Below are 21,342 nucleotides of genomic sequence, written 5' to 3'. Positions count from 1 at the left end.
TGAGGGGGAACCCCCAGGGGGTAAAGGGGAAAACCTTATAATTAGAACTCAGTAAAAGTTAAAAATATGTTCATTCTGTCCCACCACATTCAATGGCTGTTAACACAGACACAATTAAAGATACAAAAAGATCTAATTTTATTTGTTTTCTAGCAGATAGTAAATTGGGCTTCATAAAGACAGAGAGCCAACAGTCCTGTGGAATATACTGGGGTGCTAAATCATCTCCACATACAGTCCAAAGCAGACTGGAGAGGAAACACATATTACATACATGTTTCAGAACAGCAAAATCTTGGTCTACAAGGAGGTGATGGGAATGGACTCATTAAAAGTTCCTTTCCTTTAAGCGCCATTTCTGCATTAGGGTTGCAGATCCAGGCAACACAAATAGGTTATATTATATACATGAAAAGCAAAAAGGAATGAAATGACTAATACATGGCATATGAAACGTGGAGAATTTTCTGCTGAAAAGTGCCTCACTTGAGGATCAGCTCCCAATGAAATATTAATCATTTACTTTTCATTCATGGCACATTACAGTTATTTTTAGGAAAGCTAGAAGCAATGAGAGCCATTTACTTATTAAGGATGCAAGTGATTCTTTACATTTCTGTTCATATCTTGACTTAATATCTCATTTTTCCCCAACAAAGTCTAAAGATTTAATAAGAATACTGTCATGCATTCAAAGGCTCTCTTCTGTGCAGCATTTACTGTCATATAAATGCAAATGCACAAAGTTTTCCATTTGGGGAAATGACAAGCAGGGGTGAAAGTAACACTTTTATGCCTTTTCAAACCTGTGGTGGAACCAAGGGACAGAGTGGATTAATATGGAGAATTTTAATAGCCTGAGCAGGTCAGGAGGATAAAAATCATTTGTAGTAGAAAGAGAAAAGCTAAGGGAATGACTAGCTACAGTATATGAACTATGCCATGTTAGAAAATATTATTTAAATACTGCTGTGGAAAATTTGGTGATTTATTCCTCTCTGTTTCAAATAACCCTAATTTGTTAAACTTTTTAGCATACTGCAAATCCATCTTTTCCTAGTAGAGACTGAGGAAGTATGAAGGAGTGATCTTTTGTGAGAATCTGAGAACTGATCATATTTTGTATGTCAATGTTTTCTGTACTGGTCAGTGATTAGCATTGATTGATGCTTTTTTATTTATTGTATAGGCTGCATTTATAACTGGAAAGCACCTCCACTGTAAAAAAAAAAGAGAAAACTCAGGTGGGGAAGGGGGGGTGAACAGATAGATCGATCAATCTAGTTCTATTTTAGATAGGAAATGCATTAGAACTTTGGACAGTCTTACCTGCTAATTTTCCCATTGTTCTATCTTATGTATTACCCTCTAAAAACGATTAAATAACTATACAAAGCCTAGTGACAAAAAGACGACCTTAGAATTGATGTAAAATATTAGTTATGGACTAATTATATACTCTGTGGTAACTTAGGGTATAGGCAAATATAACAATTACTAGCCAATTACCCATCAAGAATGACGGGGGGGGAGGGGAGGGGCGCCACCTAACACCCCATGCTGCCCCTGTTCTGCCTCTTGCAAGAAGCGAGGTGGGGGAGCCGAGGCCAGTGCTGCTGGCCTTGACTCCCCCACCCCCTACCCGGTCCTTGGCACTGCTTGCAGGGAGCAGGGTCAGAGAGCTGAGGCTACTACTACTGGCCTTGGCTCCCCCAACCTCTGTCCGGTCTTTGGCGTAGCTTTGGAATCATGGTGGCGCTCCTCCACGCTTGGAGCACTCTGACTGGCTGTTTCCATCAGCCAATCAAAGCGTGAATAAAGCATGACAGACAGACAGACAGACAGACTTAGCCTTTTATTATATTAGAATATCTACAAGAAACCACTACTCATAAACTTTGTTACAGTGGCACTGTTATGTCTAAATAAAGCTGTAGCAATACAAACCTAGCAAAAACACTCCAACTTTAACTTTGTTTCATTCAGTGTCAAAGTTGGGGCAATTTGACTAACCTGTATCACTACAAGATCACACAGATGTACAGTAACTATTAGATCCTATCCCCAGCTGCATGCCCCCAAGCAGCAACTCCATCTTCCATTTTAAAGTAGCTAGAAAGTATGTTGGTTCATATTTTTAGTATAGTATCTACAACAAACAAGTGCTGCCTTGCTTTTTTTGGGGGGGGGGGGGGTATCTCTTTCATTTTAAAGTCAGTTCAGGTATCAGTTAACCACTACCACTGTGGACTCCAATACATCAGAATACACACAATAATGTAAAACCCCAAACTTGCACAGATTAAGGAATCTAGATTGCACAACATTCCTATTTCAATAATCTTTTTTTTTTCTTTTTGTTAACAAAAGCTAACCCAGCAAGGGTTTTTGGTGGTCAAAGCCCACTACTCATTGCCTGAAAAGCCTCAAGCATACAGGGAATTCTAATGGGTCCATCTGAAAACTGAACCAGGTTCAGGGAAGCACTAACTGAGCTGATCTGTGGGTTTTAAGAACCTCATAGAAGACAACCCACACATTGCTCCTCATGAAACATGAATATCTCAGTTCAGTGAAATGACATCTTGTTTGTTTGAAAGTCTACAATAGAAACAAAAATTATACACCTTACTATCTGATTGACAAACATGTTTTCTTTCTATACATTGAGCTTTATGTTAAGAAAATACATTAAATACAATACTTACTTGAATACAAGACAAGGATTCCCATCCCTCCACTAGCATGGAGAAAAAAGCTCCTCATCTTAAATTTGCATACAAGAAAACTTCATTAAATAGACTGTCTATTGTTAAATTGCTGCCAAAGTCAGCATGTGCTCAGTAATGGAAACTATGAAGGTGACTAAATACAGCCAACACTGAGCTTGACAGTAAAACGCATGGCCCACACTGGGCAAACATACCGACGGAAACTTTTTTCCTTGTGTGGCCCTTGGAAAAAAAAAAAGGGGGGGGTGCGTTCCCTCTGCAAACAAAGTTCCTTGGGTGAATTTGATAGGAACTGGCAGGTCTGGAGGTACTGCTGTACCAGGCCAGCAGGAGGGACAGAGCCAGGCCTGACACCCTCTCCGTGGTGCCAAAAATGCTCATTTTTATCTTAGCCAGAAAAGGCTGAGATGCCAATGGATACCTACCACTGAGATGTGGTAGTGCCCACTGCATTCAGTCCCCTTCACTGCCAACTCTTTTTCAATTACACTGAATATAATTGGACTTCCTCTTCATTTCCATAGTTTAGCTATGCCTTTCTTTCCCATTTCCAATTATTCCCTTTTCTTCAAAAACTTTAAATGTCTAGCGCACATCACCAAATGGGGCTCCAAATGATTCTCCCATAATCCCTCCGTCTCCCACTCCTTTGGCCTGCCATATAGGGTTAATGTGGCCCTGCCCTCCATGAGGTGGAGCCAGACCAGGTTGCCCTGCACCTCATTTGCATATACACTTTTGGTGAATCCCAGGACTTGAGACAAAAACACCCAGTTCCAGTTATGAGCAGGAAGCTAATTAGCACATGGATCCTTTGGTGGTGGTGGGAGGGGGGCATAGCTAGAGTACACACACACGCGCACACACTGAGCAGCGCTAAGCTGTGGGGTCACCATGCCTTGAAATGCTGTCAACTCTGCTGGGGTCCAGCCCAATGAACTCTACTGTGTGTGCCCACTATATTCTAGTGTGCCCTTATTGCTAAGAAGGCTCACAGTATACTGGGCTGCACTGGTGGGAGTGTTGCCAGTAGGTAAAGGGAAGTGATTATTCCCCTTTATTCAGCCCTGGTGAGACCCCATCTGGAGTACTGCGTTCAGTTTTTGGCCACCCGTTATAGAAAGGATGTGGACAAATTGGAGAGAGTCCAGCAGAGGGCGACAAAAATGGTGAGGGGTCTAGGGCACATGACTTATGATGAGGAAAGACTAAGGGAACAGGACTTATTTAGTCTGGAGAAGAGGAGAGTGAGTGGGGGACTTAACAGCAGTCTTCAACTACCTGAAAAGGGGTTTGAAAGAGGAAGTGGTGGCAGATGACAGGACAAGGAGCAATGATCTCAAGTTACAGCAAGACCCTATTGAATGTACTTCTGCCGTAAATTCAATAGGGCCCTAAATATCATGCATAGTTTGTATTAAATAGGTATGAAAACTCTGCTTAAAAGCTTGTTTATGGAGTACCTGTGTTAGAATTTGCAGCAGTTTCAAAATAGGTAAAATGCAACAATTCTGGATGAGCAAAGTCTATGGGTCACCATAGAAATTGGCAATATGCAAATTACTACAGGCATGTTTATTTCAAAATCAGTGTTTTAAAATTTGTCCCTCAGTTCCACGTGCTCAGGGATAGCAGAGTCTGACACTAAAGGGCAGGGAAAGTGGGGAGCGAAGGGGCTGAAGGAAAAATTGGGGGGGGGGGGGAGAGTACAGAGAGCAAGGGGTCACCTGATCCTCCTAGATTTAACTTTCCCTACTGTAGCAGTGAGAGGGAGACAAATTCAAGCCAAACCTCCAATAATTAGACTCTATATTTGGAAAATTAAAACAAATGTATATGTTTTCCATATATAGAGTCTAATTACTGGAGGGTCATCTTACATTCACAGCTGTCTTGTAATCGAGTAAATACGGTAATTTGAGATGTGCCAAGAGGTCCTCCTTGAAGGACAACTTCTTAAATCTCATGTATTTCCAGAATATTTTTCTGGTACTAAATTTCTTTTATTCTTTTATTAAATAGTACAGTAATATGGATCTCTGAGGACCTAAGAAAGGCTTCTTTAGTAATATGTTGAAAAATTCTTCTGGGTACACTACTAGGGAAGGGGGTAGAATCATTTTTACTACCAGCCCCTAGAGGTTTTATAAGAATTGCTCAGTACCTGAGGTTTATTTAGCCAATTAAGACCAAGATTCCCATCACCTGGTGTGGTGCAATAGATAATGTTATCTGTGGCTTCATCCTCAGAAGCTGAAACTAGTGCAGAAGGTGGCAGCCTGTTCTGACATTTATATTTTACAGCACAGAGAACCTGTCAAGTTGCACTTAAGCACAGGTCTAAATTCATTTTTATAAGCATCGTATTATTATTACAACTCTTTTACAGTAATTGATGCATTACATGTCCTTGAACTACACCCACCAATAAAACTATCCAGATAAAATGTTTTGGAAGAGAGACTTTCCTTGAACAAACTCAGTCAACATAGTGGAATATGCTATGGAGACACTACCTAGAACCTTAGAACCTTACTTTTCAGTCATGACTTGCATAATGAAGATAAAAGGACTAATAAACTGTGGACAATTAATCCCATTTGCACAGTACTCAAAGTAAAAGCTTTTAAGTTTAAATAGAATAAATTCCCAAGGTGCACTCTAGCACTTTTCTTGCAAATTATATACATCAGGTTGTTTTCACACTTCCAATAGTAGAGAAATTGCTCAAGATTACCTTCAATTGTAGCAAAATGAGCAACAACAAAGTTTACACTGACAAGAAAACTACTGTTTCAAGCCTATCTAAAAAGGAATCAAATTTAGGGGCTTATAAAAAAAAAAATCTAGCTCATCCAAATAATAAAAGTACACTTAATGGAGATGTTTGATAAGATATGGAAGGAAGGCAATCTACAATACATCATAAAATTTAACATATATCCTGAAATGGACTATCTGTATTTAATAGATAACCTGTATTTAATACTGGAGACCTAGTTTTATAGAATGATAATAATAAAGATGCTTTCATTCAAGTGGTGTAGCCACAGATCAAACATACAAATAAAAGCACCCTTATCTGTGTGCTAAACTCTGCATGATGATCTCTCAACATATCTCTTACTGTTAGTGCACATCCATTGAAAAAACAAAGACAGCTACTTGTTCTGTGAGCTAAAAAAAAAATGTCAAAAGCTATTTCTCAGCTAATGACTTGGCTTCATGATGAAACTTCCAAACTATATTATGTCAGATCCTGTGAAGAACTTTTATGAATTCAGGAAATAAAAATGAAGACACAGCAGCATTACATTAAAAAATTCGGTAAGTTTTGGGTAAAAGGAACTAGTAGTTTGGCACCCAGGCCTCTTAGGACTTCCAAATATTATTGCAGCATCAATGCATTTCATCATCTGAAGACTACAAATAGGTGTAACTAGAAATTTTAATGTACTAACAAATTCAGTAAGACCTTTACAATTAAAAATCTTGTGTTCCTAGTGAGCAAAAGTCAAAATTGCTTCATTTATAATGCTTTTATCACATCAACAATACATGAAAATACGTTTATTCATTAACTGCTGCAGCACAGCTACCAAGGTAAGATTATAGTTACTGTTACTTGGGAACTTTAAAATTCTTCTGTTATAACCCAAATTTTACACAACACAAAATTCATGTAATTTTGTTTCTCAAAAGAATGTAACTTTTTTTCAAAGCCATCAGTGGATCAGGTCTACTATATTAGAGGCCACAGGTACACGTTTCAAAAAGACCCAAGTCACTTTGAAGCTTGAGTCCCACTGAAAGCCAATGAGGTTTAAGTTCCTAAATCACCCTTCCAAAAATAGCATCCTTTATCTTCTCCTAGCACAAGCTGCCAAGTCATTTGCACTCCTCCAGGACACTGCAGATCACAGATTAGACTGAAGGATAAGAGACAGGGACAGTGTTTTCAGTTAAGCAGATCTGAACAAGAAATGAACATTCAGAGACACAGGATCTTTTAGTTCTATTAAAAAAATCCTTCTACCATGAATAGTATGATACATTATCAAGTATACTTCACTTCCTCCAAAATAATTAGGGGTGCACTGATAAAGATTTTTTGGGCCAAAATCGATGGCCAATTATTAACGAGCCTTATCGGCCGATACCGATCTGACTGCCAATAAGCAGCCTGGCAGCTTAAAGAACAGCGTCTGGCTGGTAAGTCTGTTCTGAGGAAGGGGCATGGGGACAGCAGATCGAGGCCCCCCATGGGGAGGGAGGGAGTGGGGCAAGTACTGCCCACCCAGGGTGGGGTGCAGGACTGAGCCGCAAGCGGCTTCTCCATGGTGTTGGGGGGGGGGGTGCCGCTGCTGCACACACACCCAGGGAGTCATGGGAGAGGGCAGAATGTCACTGTGGGCTGGAGCCAGGGGCTGCTTCCTGGAAGGGGGACTGAGCCAGGTCTGTACTTGGGGCAGGCAGTAGCAGCACTAGGAGGAGGGGCTACGGAGGGGTTGGGGGAGCTATGGAGAATTTTGGGGTGGTCACAGCCCCCCACACATAGCCCCCCTTCCCAGTTCCGCTGTCCGCCCTGAGTGAAGCCCCAGCCCAACCCCCCTGCTGGGAAGAGCCTGGTGCCACCCCCTGGCTCCAGCCCACAGCAGCAGCCTGCCCTCACCCTGCGCACAGATCCAGGGAGCACATGCCTCCCCATGCCTTCACCAGGGTGCATACAACAGCAGGAGCTGCCCCCCACCCCATGCTCCTCCAATAAACCGTTCAGAGTTCTGTCCCATGTCCCACCCCAGCTGGGTAGCACCAGCTGCAGCTCCACTCCCTCCCACACTGTAAGGGCCTCAATTTTCCCCCCACCATGCCCTTTTCCCACAACAGATATGTAAATCTAGGACTACCTTTAAGATGTCTCTAGTCATTTATGGGAGACAGGAGGAAAGAATGAAAATGCTAAAAAGATTCCAACCTCCAACTAAGTTATTGATAAATATTTCCATTTATCTGCGAATATCAAGGGATGTCCCAAAAGAAAGCACATAAGATCAGAATAAGTAGTAATAAACCAGGTTAATGGTGGGGGGCGGGGAGATTTTCAACATGACACATATAGTATTGTTCACTCCTTGAATATATTGTTACTGAAAAGAACTATGATGCTTCCTGTACATCCTTGGCTCCGCAAAAAAACCCTCTCTCTTAGGAGACAACACGGAGACAAAAAGCACATTTGACTTGTATTTGGAAAACAAAGGTCATGTTAAAATAAAGTGAAAGTTTCTTAGAGAGGACAGAGAACAAAATGTTTCATTTCCCTTATCTTGGGAATAAGTTCTGGACCAGAAGGCACTAAGTGAGATTTTTCAGAGGTTGAACCTAGGCAGTCCCACTTTGTAAAGGGCCACATCACTCCTTGAAAAAGTGCTGGAAGACTTACCTCCAATGGAGCAACCTCCTAGCTTCATGCCAGTGCAAAGTTAACAAAAGGAAATTATTCAGCTACCTATCCTCCTAGTCTATTTGACAGCAGTAATACCTAGTGAGCTGGTGTCAAAAAGAAATAAGTTGGGAGAGTATTTTCCTGTTTTAAAAGGGCTTTAATCTCTCCAGATCAAAGGCTAGGGTTATTTTAACATAACAGAGGACATGGATAGGGATATCGTTTTCATCCAAAAAAGCTCATCATCAACATAAGAGTCCCTTGGCAAATTTATGCACATTTCAAAGACCAGTTCACGTTCAATGTTAAAATGTAATAAGTTTACTATTTTTAAAAGTTTTATTTGCCCAGATATTTATTCAGGACCCCAAAAATCTATCTGGGTCAGAACTGTTCTGTAATTTTGTCTACTGAAGTATACCCAAAATAACACCTTAATTTTCACTTAGTGCCAAGTGTTCCCTTAGGAAGAATGAGATTTATTGCAATATCCGATGGCTTAGGAAAAAAAGGAAAGGAAGGATTTTCAGAGAACTTTAATGCTTGGGGCCCAAGTTTTGTCTGGCACTATATATTACTTGAAACACATGAATTAAAATCAATGCCCATCTCAAATGGGCAAGTCCTGGAACACTACTGATAGCAGCAGGCAAACTTGACCCTGTAGAACACTTTAAAAACCCTCATGTTTTCAGTGTTTGCTAAAAAAAGGAATTATGACCTTGAAAGGTCTGGCTTTCTACAGAGAGATTTTGCCATCCCTCTCATGAAGGGAGGGCATGAGAAGCAAGATATAAGCTCTAAAAACAGGCCTCCCACCTGCTTTCCATCATACAGCTAATCTGCAACCTCTCAGTATTTGACCATTAAAAGCATCTTAGTACACAGCTGCAAACCTTGATCTTTAGCCAAGCTTCCATAGCCAAGTCACAGGGAGTTATGGGAAGAGGCCTCTAACCTGACCGACTCAGACACCTGATGCCCAGAACACCTGAAAACATCTATTCCGAAGCAAGTGACCTCACAACTACACCATCCACATCCAAGGCTAAATCACATCTTGGCCCTTAGAGAGAAGCTTTTTAAATTCCCAATGTTTCTCTTGTGAACGAAAATAGACCTGGTTGGATGCCTTTTTCCACCATGCTGCATAGCCTTTGGCCTGACAAGCCTAGTCTTCCACAACTCTAACCATTACAGCTGTGAATTGGTAGATTCTTCTAGCCAGTAGTACAAATGTGCTTTCTCCTGGGTCAAATTTTAAATGCCCTGGGTGTTTTCCCGATTATATTCTTGAAAGCCAAGAGTGAAAATCCTGTCATATGGTACCATTTAAAAAAATGCAAGGGGTGGGGGGGGAGAGAAAAGAAAGAAAGAAAACAGATGTAATTCATTTTGCTACCCCCCACCCAAAAAAAAAAAAATTAGTCTATGCTGGGCTTGGTTATTTTGCTGAACTTCACCATGAAAAAATTCTACTCCTCACTCTTCCTCCTCTAGCAGAAGCAGCAGCTTAGAAGTTGTTGTTTCACAATTCCCCTCTTATCCTGTGAAAATACTGTAGTACTCCACATGTTGCTTTGGTCTACCTCCTTTCTTTTGCACTCCCCCAATTTCGAGTGAATAATCCTAGCAGTTCCAGCCATTCTGCAGTCTCCCTGGTCACCTAGAAGGGAAATAACCACCTAAGACTCCCTGCATCTTTCTCCTCCTTTCTTTTCTCTGAGAAGCCAGCACTTCGGTACAATTTTTATTTGCCCTAGGAAAACAGAATAATTCAAGTCCTCATCCACTAAACTTACACTTATAATGTTATCTATCTTGCAAGATAAAATAATATTCTGCGTGTCTTTCTTTCTGAAGTAACATAACTTGTCAAAAAAGGCATTTTCCTTCTTACCAGAACTAGGCATGTGGTTCACTCTAGGTGGATTCAGCAGTTCCACTGGCTGGTCTCGGGCAGAAAGTCCATCTGGAAAATGGAAGAAACAGTTCACATTAATTAGTTAATGATTTTGGAATGCCTATAATAGCTAAACAATGTAACATGACAAAACAATACAAATTCCACAACTCACAAAGGATACTATGAAAGCAGCAGCATAACAATTACTATTCAAAACCCCAAAGAAGATATATTTCAGTCTAAATTGTGTTCTAGGTTTGTCTGCATTCAGTGCCTAGCTGTATTTTTCAGAACCCAAGGAGATTTGACTTGTCAATCTTACACAAAGGCTGGAGTAAATAAGCCCTGTCACAGAGAAACTACATGGCTATTCATTTTCTATTTAATGACAATATGGTGAAGCTGCTAACAAACAGCCCTGGGAAGAAAATTCTGAAAACAGCCATAATACACTAGTAAAGAAACCTGACAAACACTGCAGGAAATTAAAATGCATAGATATGCATCACAAGTCCTCTTTTGCAATGGTTTGACTCTCAGAGGAGATATTTACAAAAACATTTGTTTTGTAAATTAAACACTGAAAACCTTTTAGACAGAGCATTTCTCCATAGAAAGGTTTCAACAATACCTTGTATATAGAATATTAAAGAAAAAGGATATTATATGCAACTACTGTAGTTTGCCAGATAAGACTTCTTGATTTTGCCGAAAAAACATGAAACAAAAATAAAAACACCAAAACGATGGCATGATATAAACTGTATCAAATAGAATATTCTAGTTGGTGTAATGCACAACTACTGTCTGAATACAAAAAAGATGTGCAACTCAAATGTGCCTCTTCACTCTTTAAAAGCCAAGACTTTTTCCCCGACAATGCCACTGTCCCAAAGCTATTTCCTCTTTATTTAGCTTGTTGTTCTCCAGGGTTCTGCTGAATTTTATGTTATACACATAAAACGTGATGAAACCGTATACTGTTCTAGAAATACTGAAACAGGCTCTCTCACGTTCAAAGCAAGAGAGACTGCAACAATTTTATTCTTTATTTACATGTTAATATTCTTCATAAATAAAAAACACACTATAATCTGTGCTACATGGTTTCTCTATTCTGAATAGTTTGTGGGGAAAAAAATAATTAAGATTTCCTCATTGTGTGCATTACTTGTCTTTTGGTACCAATCAGGGCATAGGTAGTCTCAGGCCAGCATCAGTAAATTGACTGACTTGCTATGACCATTTTCTTTCAAAAAATAGTACTGTCCCTGTGGTCTATAGCTTTGAAGTGTTTTCCTTTTTATACAATAGCCAGTAAAGTGATTGAGGTCCGACTAAGAAGGTATATACACTTTTATGGGTGCAGGTTAGCTGGCAGACACATTACCTGGACAAAGCAGAACTAAGGACAGTAAGTCTGAGGAAGAAATGACTAAAATTATATCAGTACTATTAACTGAGGATGTGCATTCATTATTTATGAAACAAGTTCAAAACTCTGTGGAAGCATTAGACCAGAGGCTGCAAAGGAATAGCCAAGAGCATGTTCTCCCATCTGCATGCTCAGTAAACAGTTCAACTCCTGGATGCTAAATTCATCCAGCCTATGCATACTTTTGTCACCTCAGTGCTCAGTGTTAGCCTAATATAAAACACAGTATTTGTGGCAATACTGCTGTTTAGAAGCATAAGTCAGGAACTCACTTATTAAGCAGCTTTATATTTAGCAGCAGATGTGCTCAACAGACTCTCTTAGATTCCCATTTGGAATACAGGCAGACAAGGTTCCTTGGGTGAATTTGATATCTTTTATTAGACCAACCCAAATGGTTGGAGAATAGTTATTATATATTATAATATATCTTCCTGGAAGAGCACACACCAACTGCTGCAGCTTCCTTAGCCTGACGAAGGGTTTTTGAACCCGAAAGCTTGCTTAATAACTATTCTCCAACCCAAATGGGTTTTTGAACCCGAAAGCTTGCTTAATAACTATTCTCCAACCATTTGGGTTGGTCTAATAAAAGATATCAAATTCACCCAAGGAACCTTGTCTGCCTATATCCTTAGACCAACACGGCTACAACCTAAACCCCTGCATTTGGAATACAGAATTTGATTTTGACCTTCAAAGCCATAAATTATTTAGTCCTGGATTAATGGAGTAAAGTCCCCCTTCTTGTGCTATCACCACAGCTCTGATCATAGTTGTTGAAACTAAAGCCACCTCAATACAGAGAAGAGTGGCTGGCAGAGATTTCTGTGACAGCCTCCTGGGCTGTAGAAGAACCCATCCCCACCCCCTTAGAGCGCCGAGGTTTCAATTTCTAAGCCATCTGGCGTACTCTTTTGTTTTGTTTTTTGGAAGAATGTTTTGAGAGTGGATGAAGTGACACTTAACCAGGGTTATTTACCAGCATGAGGTGACTACAGTTATGATCTGATCTCACGCTGTACAGACATGGACTATTCATTTCAACAGATCAGTATTTTTTTATTATGAATTTAAATCTTTAAAAGAGCTTCAAGAATTTAGACGTATGTTTCTAGCACTTGCATTTTTAAAAAATAAAGGTTAAAAAAAGCCAACAATACACCCAAATAACTGGGGTTAAACACACCCAAATCATTTTTTAAAAGTAACAAAGTGTAAAGTAATGAAGAAAAATTAAAGTTGAAATCTTTTCCCTATGACACTAAACTCCTTAAATATAGATCCCAAGGACAGAACCAAACAGGACAAGCCACAGATCCTTTAATACTTGATATATTAAAATCATAAAATCTCTACACTGAAAGGAAGAAGTAAGATACCATAAGGAGAAGATAGCAGTTCCTAGTATATTTTTAGGAGGTCTGGGTCTCCAGTCTCCAAGAAGTAATGTGTTGGGTTTTTTTTGGAGGGGAGATGTTAGGATAAGCTTCCAGGAAAACAGCACTCTTCTTCAGGTCATGCCTATTCTATAATCAGCAGACAACTGTAAATTTCGTCTGTCTAGGGAAACTAGTTTTAGAATCATAGGGTGTCTATACACGAGCAGAGAGGCTGCTCTGCTTCGGCACAGACTCAATTAATCAAGTCTGCTGGAGTGTGGCAACTGCCGCGCTCCGGCAGCCTCCTGCGTCTTGTGCATCAGCATTTCCCTGCTTAAAAGCAAGGGGGGGGGAGGCAGCGGCGAGCATGCTTGAACTAAATCTCATCAAACAAGCTTAAGTTCAAGCGCCCCCACTGCTATTTTTAAGCCGGGTAATGCTGATACACGAGACATGGCAGTGCTTTAAATTAATTAGAGCAGCTCTCGGAGCCACTCTCATTAAATCGCTGCCTACCCTACCCCCCAGAGCATGTGTAAATGTGCCCATAGAGAAGTAGGGCCAAAAGGGACCTCCAGAAGTCATCTAGTTCAAGCCCACACAAAATATAATGGAAGCTGATCAGGTGTTAATGCAAGTTAGATGCTGCTGATCAACCATATAAATCATAGCCACAGAAATGAATCATAAGTATGTTAGATATTGCAAAAGTAGCTGTGTTCTCTTACAGACTCATTTAAAAGGATTCTGAAAGCAACTCAAGTATCAAGAATCAAAAGAACTGGGTTATTACAATCTTTGTTATAAAGACTAAAACAGTAAATATTTTTATTAAGCAGATATAACTATGGCAAGCAGAATACTGGAAGATCTCCAAAATCTTTTCTAAAAAGAAGTTACCACATGTGCTTGGAAAAAAATATTTAAACCATTATAACTATCAAATCGGTCAGACTTGCACCACATACCAAAAGGCCACAAATCCAGGTTAAGAACTCTCTTCCCTGTAAATGTCAATGTACTTCCTCCTCCTCCACCTACAGTGCTACTACTGTCCAGAAATCAAAATGTGCTCGATTGCTTTTTTCTTTCTTTCTCTTGCTCTTGAAAAAACAGACTGAAGCATATTGTTCCAAAAAGTGAAATGCAAAAACCAGAACAGGTAATTAGTTATTCTACCAACAGCAAACCTAGTGGAAATTCAATAAAGTTATGAGCCTTTGGAAAAGGAATGTTCAGACACTATTAGACTGTAATTAAGCACTCTCTATAGTTCAAGAAACAAGTCTATATAAAGAAAAACAAACATAACCATAAGTATAATACAAGATGAACTCCACTGAAAACAAGCTAGCAATCCTGGGGGAGTCTGAACCTGAGCAAGAAAAATGCTTTTTCTGTTGCATTCCTTTCTTACCATGGTTACTGAGAACGTTTCGTTCATAATTCTAATGACGTGCAACTGACCTTTACGATAGAAAAGAAATGCCCTACAACATTTTATGCTAATATGCATGAACAAGCAAAAGGATATGAAACTTTATGGATCTACAAATGTCAAAATTAATAAAACAAATTTCCATTACCCAAAGAAAGTTTTGCCCCAATTCCCACTTTTATACATTTCCCCAGCCCTGAGAGAGAGGAAAAAAAGGGCCAGGAAATAGGGGCAGCGTGTATAACTACATAAAACATTATACATAATATGCTAGAGAGAGGGTGGGGAGGGAGGGTATCCTATTTCTTGGATACTCTTTCCCTGATTCTTTTTCCAGAGGGGGAGGCAATACAGGTAATGGTGGCCATGGCTTCTTTGTCCTACTATAGGAAATAAGTGGCACAGATAGTATCTACATGCTAATGACCCTTCAATGAGTCATTTCTATAGAAAGTTATAGACTCTGCTGTTCTCCTAACCCCATGACAAGCCATTCATCTTTGTCAATAAAAATAGTGAAATAGCCAGGTAACTTAAAAAGCACTTTTAGGGACTCTCTTCTACTAGCTAGATTCTTTCAGGTATAGATCTGAAGTCTTATGATTTCCCTAAGCTTCCAAAAACAAATATCTCATACAACCAAACACACTCTGAAATAGGTTACGTCTGAAAATAAAAACTAATGGTTTTGCTACAAAAAGGCAGAGTGGATAACAACACTCTACCACTTTTGAAGATCACGTACCTAGCCAATTCTTGCCGATTCTTTGGATACTGAGATGTATAGATTTAAAACATGACTAATTCATTGGCTAACATCAGGGTCAAAATATCCAAATACTAGAGGTCTAATCCAAATCTCACTGATCTCAGGCTCCAAGAACCAGTGCCCTGATTTGAGAGCATTAAAAAAAATCTTATTACCACCACCAGACATGCAGGCAGTAAAACAACGTAAAGTATTATAAACATTCCAGTTACATGGATTAAATTCATTTTCCCAAGTACCTAATCAAATTATTTGCAAATAAGACCTATTAATGAAATTTTCATACAGTGCTTAAAAGTACTGTACACACAGTACTTCTTGGATCAGAAAAGTGGGGTCGATCTATACACCATGTCGACTTGTAAACTATGAAATATGGTAATCAATGTATAAGAACCAAGAAGATAATTAGGTGACAAACAGCAAACAATATGGTTTTGCCGAAAACAAATTATGTCAAACCATTACACGGGCACACAACTAGATGGGCATACCTAGAGAAAAACAAGGTTGAGGAACAGCCAGCATGGATTCACCAAGAACAAGTCATGCCTGACCAAAGTGATTTCTTTCTACAATAAGGTAACAGGCTCAGTGGACAGGGGGAGAACAGGGAATATGATATACCTTGACTTTAGCAAGGTTTTTCACACAGTCTCTCACAACATTCTAATTAACAAATTACGGAAATAAAGATTCAATGAAAGCGCTGTAAGGTGCATACATAACTGGTTAGATCATACTCAACAAGTAATCATCAATGGCTCAATGTCTTGCTGGGAGAAGGTTTCAAGTGGGGTACCCAAAGGGTTCTGCCCTGGGTCTGGCATTGTGTAATATTTTCATTAATGATTTGGACCCTGGGAACTTAGCACACTTAGCAAATATGCTGATGACCTGGACAGACTACAGAAATGGTCCACAATCAATCAAATGAGATTCAACAAGCACAAGTGCAAAGTCCTACACTTGGGACAGAATAACTGCATGCATAAATACATACTGGGAACGATTATACAGTACGTCAGAGAAAGACCTAGGCGTTACAGTAGATTTTAAACTGAATATGAGACAACAGTATGCTCTTGCTACAATAAAAAGCCAACCACATACCAGGTTGTATTAACAGCAGTGTCACTCGTGTCAGGTGAAGCGATTCTTCCCTCTATTTAGCACTGGTGAGGACTTGCCTAGAATACTGTGTCCAGTCTTGGGCCTCACACTTCAAGAAGGACGTAGACATTTTAGAAACAGTCCAGTGGAAAAGGCCAAAAATGATTAGGGGGCTGGGAGGTAAGGCTTGAGAAAAGGCTGAAAGAACTACACCTGGAGAACAAAAGACTGAGGAGGGATTTGATAATAGTCTTCAAATAGCTGAAGGGTGATTACAGAAGGGATGGAAATGGGCATTGCTCCATGATCTTGGGGGATAGCACTAGGAGAAATGGCCTCAAGTTTCAGCAGAAGAAATTTTGATTGGAGATTTGAAGGAACTTTCCGACTATGAGGGCGTTCAAATATTATAACTGTCAGTACTTAGTGATTAAAAGTGCCTCGACACAGCAGAATTCTTAGCACGATGAGAGTGCTCGGTGCAAGGGATGCCTTGCTACGGCAGGAAAAGCCTTGGTGCAGTGATCAGCTCCCGCCAAAACTAGCAGTTGCACTGTTTGGATGCATGCTACCGATTGGCTCGTTATAAATTATTCATACCGACAGCTAGCAATTGGCTCACTGGCCGTATAAAAGCTTGGGTAGTTTCTGCCCAAGTTGGAGAGCTCCGCGTGTACGTTGGGAACGAGTTCCTCGTGTACCTTGGAGCAAAATTGGGGCCTGATCAACCACCAACCACTCCCCATTGACAACCGTCCCGACGTACCCTGCACCCTGCATGCTCAGAAAACATCGGTGATTTTGCTTGTGCCTACACTGTGTGCATCAACGCAAGTCCCTGTACGTCAGTTTGTAAGTAAAGTTCTTTTCAATTCAACCAGTACGCGTTTGTGCCTAATTCCACTCCATCGCGGCCCCATTCCGGCTATACTCGGCACCCACAAGAACAAGCTACCTAGAGAAGATGTGGAATCTCCAACCTTGGAAGTTTTCAAGTTCAGGTTAAACAGACCCTTGGCAAGAATGGTTTTAGTCAGGGCTAATCCCTGCCTTGAGCAAAAGGCTGGAATAGATGACTTCACAAGGTCCCATCCAGCCCTACCTTCCTATGATCCTAACTGATTGACAAAACCACACTCCATTCCCAATGGTTCCCCAAAGTCCCCAAAACATTTTGAGCAAGTTCGACATTTGTCTTTGATTTGGTTCCATTTGGTATTTCCATTAACAATTGGAGGATGGAACAGAAAGTATTTACAAAATTTGCAAATGACAGAGTACAGAGGTTGAAAGAACTCTGGCAGACAGGATCAGAATTCAAAATAGGTCTCAAAACAAATGGAAGAAAGGGTTTAACAATCACTAAGATTAAGTTTCAAGATGACAAGTAAAATGAACTGTAATTTTTAAAGGAGAAATCAAATGCACAAATACAAAATGGAGAATAGCTGGACTAGACAAGAGTAGAGAAGAAATAGAGCTGGGATTTACAGAAGACCACAAACTAAGTGAATCAGTGTGATGGTAACTGGAAAAAAAGTAACACTTGTGACTAATCGGTTGTTAAGACAATAGCTATCAGTTGTTCTCCCTGCCCAATGGGGTGAGAAATCATCTTAATTTAAAAAAAAAAATAATGAGACATTAGGAAATGCTGCATGGCTATGAGATAGCTAAGTAATAAGAGAAGGCTATTTAAGAAAGTTAAGGAATCCTCTTCATTGAAGATGTTTAAGAACAGATTAGATAAGCTTCCATCAGGGATAGTGTAGGTGTACTTGATCTTGCCTCAGTATAAAATAGATTGGATAACTGAGGTCCTTTCCTACACTTACTATGCGGCATGCAACAGCCCGTGTGCTCAGGAGAGAGCGCAGTAAGTGTCTGCTGTTGGTAAAGATAGTTATCACCTTCAAATCCAAGTAATTAACCCCAACAGACTAATGGCTATGCCAATTACTTTCCCTTTCCTATCCTTTATTTAATACTAAAAAGTTAAGGTCACAGTGAAGTAACTGTTATCTAGAGTCTACAGAATTTGAAGTTCCCTTTCAATATGATTTTGGGCTTTTCACGCTATAATAGAACAGAGATTGTTTATTCACCTGAAGTCCCTGACTGCGGTAGACCATATCACTCTTCACTAGCATCTCAAACATGCTTCATCTATACCAAGGGTGGGCAATTATTTTGGGTGGAGAGACACTTACTGAGTTTTGGCAAGCCATCGAGGGGTGCATGAGAGGCAGCCAGGGGCAGATTAATATAAATTTTCTAAATTTTTTAGGGTTCCCATGGGCTGGATAGAACGGCTTGGCGGGCTGCATTTTGCTCACCCCGATCTATACACATACTCCAAACCCAGCTGATGAGGCTGCTCTGGGGTAGTATGCAGCAACTGCTCCCAAACACACTAAGGTCTCAAGAGTGCTCATAGGGATGCCTCGGCCTAAAACTTAAACAGCATACTTCAAAGTTCCTGGTATGTCAGCAGGTGAAGATAGGCAAGTCATGCCCAAAAGTGGCTTTTGCTGGGACATCAATCTTTCATGTAGAATATTACACTGTTCTACTGAATCATCCCAATGATTAAACAATTAACATAGCCTGTTTACATTATTTTACTATCAATGTGTAGATTACATGCAGCTCAACATACCTTTCTTCAAGTGCAAAAAGGACAGAAGTGGGTATGCTCTCTCCCACTAGCTAACAAAGAAAAAGCTTTAGTAAACGTTTAGTCTCATCTTCTCCATTGTCCACAAAGCCTGAGCCTAGGGGTCATCAACATGAGCTCCTTCGCCTAATAGAGATTAATCTCTCACCATAATAAGTGAAAACTGCAAGAGAACAGATGACATTCCTTTGCACACACTGAATTGATGGTTGAACCACAGAAAGAAACTGCTACGCTCATTTTTAAGAGGGTGCTTACCTGGTGAGTACTCTGCTCACAACCAAGACTGTATGCATCTGATATGATGCTTCCTTTTCAAGAAAGAGAGAGTATACTTCAATCAAAAACAAAATGTGGAATACTTCTGGATTCTTTCAGCATGTACCTCACTTCATTGGATTTGTCACTGAGCTCGTGCAATATTCTGGACCTCTTTGTAAAAACTGGACTCCTGTAGGTAGGGGAAATTCATCATGACAACCCCTCTCAGTCATAGAATTGGAGGTAGTGCTTGCCAGGTCCAAAGCCACTTGAAGTGAGATCTTAGCTACAGCTTAGCCCTCTTAGGCTTTATGTAAAAAAGGTTTCTTTGGACTCTGATGGCACTCTGATTTAGGCTGTCCACAAAGTGGACAGTATCCTCAAACAAGTAATATTTCGTGGCAAGAGCGTGGTAATCAGTAATTCAAAACTGACAGCTTACAGAGGAACACGGTTTTCACCCAGAGTGGTCTCACAAGTAGGAAACAAGAGGCCAGGGTTTGCCAGACTACACTGGCAGGGTCCCCTGAGGACTTATCGATTAGCAAGACCACAATTATTTGGTGGAAGTGCTGGAAAAAGGCCACCAGACTAACTTCCTCCAAGGAAATCTTCAAGGCTTAGGTTACATACGACATTATGTCAAGAAAGTGTCAAAAAAGCCAATCTATGTCGCTATGGTAGAACAAACACTACATCTAATGAGAAGTAAAAGGGACTGGTTTTCTGCAAATCACCCCGTCGCAACCCTGGATATGAACAGCCATCAGAGGGACACTGAAGCAGAAGACCCCAGATAGCATGGCCTATTCTCAATATAAAGAAAAACTGGGGCTATGTCACCACATCAGAAAAGCCAGAGAGAGGTCCTGGAGCCACTGAGACGGGCTCAGAGAGAGGGGGAGAGAATATAAACAAAGATAAAAAGCTGTTACTTTCCAGTAAACACAGAACTTCTGAGATTAACCTGCTTCAAGTCAGAACTAGACTAAGACTCAAAAGAACCAATCTGTCTAGGTGGTGCAACCGAAACAAAATCCAGAATCAGACTCTCTCCACTGCCATTTCCTCTCTTCTGCATTTCCTTTCTTGAATCAGTTCCCAAAGCCTGGGAGACAGTCCCACCCCTTTCATTCCAGCTGCTAAACAATCAATTACAATGCTCTGTAAACAGTGTCATTTTGGTGAGCAATGAAGAGAGATTGCCCACCTCTAAACTGTTGTTTCAGACGGCAGGCTGGAAAATGTGTACAGTTTATTCTTAGTTTGCAGTATGCTCTAGAAACTTAATTTTAAAAAAAGAAAGCTGAAATGCATCAAGATCTGGATATGCCATGTGAGACAAGTAAACCAGACAGCACGCCAGATCTGGCCCACAGACCATCTGTTTGAAACCCCTGACCTAAAAACTGCACTATCGTAATTTATTTCTAGGTGCAATTAAAAAAAGGTGTTTACATGGAACTCAAACCAACCAAGTTACCACAAAAACCTAAGAGACAATACTAAACTCTGCATGAGCTATCACCAAGTAGGTCAGCTGGTATGCTCTTGGTCAAATCTCACATTTGAAGTCTAAAGCCAGGGGTGGTCAATCTGCAGTACAGGTGCCACAAATGGTACAGGCAGCCAGTGTGTAGCATGCGGCAGACCAGGAAAAGGACAGGCAACACAGAGACACGTAGGGCAGGAAGCAGAAAACTGAGTGGCAAATCAGACAGGGAGCACAGGGCAGGGAACAGAAAGCAGAGGAGCAGAATGGATGGAGTAGGGAACAGACAATAGAGAAGCCAAGTAGGCAGGGGAAGGGAATCAGTGGCACTCAGAGGGTGTGAGGTTAATTTGTGGTGATGCTTGCCAAAAACATTGGCCTCTGCTGTCTTAGGGAACAAAGGCTGTATGTTCTTAGAAAAGGCTTCTGCTGTTACATTCTTCTTCCCCCACCATGTCTGACAAAACCTGAACCCAAAGAGCTACAGGACAGGGCAAACTTCACCAACTTCATCCAACTTCATCAAATATTTATATTGTAATATTGGAAACTCCTCACTTTTGTTCGCACTGATCAACAAATGATTAATTGTTTTACATACATACCCAGAGAGACTCTTGAATGGCCATGTTCCATATCTAAATAATATCTAGTTTTATTTTGCTACACACAAAACTGGGATCACATAAAA

The 21,342-nt window shown here is 40.3% G+C and overlaps 1 protein-coding gene across 8 annotated transcripts in view; it reads right to left on the bottom strand.

The window, feature by feature from the left end:
* The window catches only part of HDAC4 (histone deacetylase 4), a 426,792-nt gene that overhangs the window by 260,992 nt on the left and 144,458 nt on the right, over window positions 1-21,342 (bottom strand). For all 8 annotated transcript variants that reach the window (XM_019492149.2, XM_019492145.2, XM_014594242.3 and 5 more), the window contains one exon: window positions 10,079-10,150. In XM_019492149.2, the coding sequence (XP_019347694.1) occupies window positions 10,079-10,150 (72 nt within the window). The remainder of the gene's footprint in view (window positions 1-10,078; window positions 10,151-21,342) is intronic.

The sequence above is a fragment of the Alligator mississippiensis genome, chromosome 4, assembly GCF_030867095.1.
Source record: "Alligator mississippiensis isolate rAllMis1 chromosome 4, rAllMis1, whole genome shotgun sequence".
Taxonomy (NCBI): domain Eukaryota; kingdom Metazoa; phylum Chordata; order Crocodylia; family Alligatoridae; genus Alligator; species Alligator mississippiensis.
Note: the sequence above shows the minus strand (reverse complement) of the source record. Positions and strands in the feature narration are given on the sequence as shown.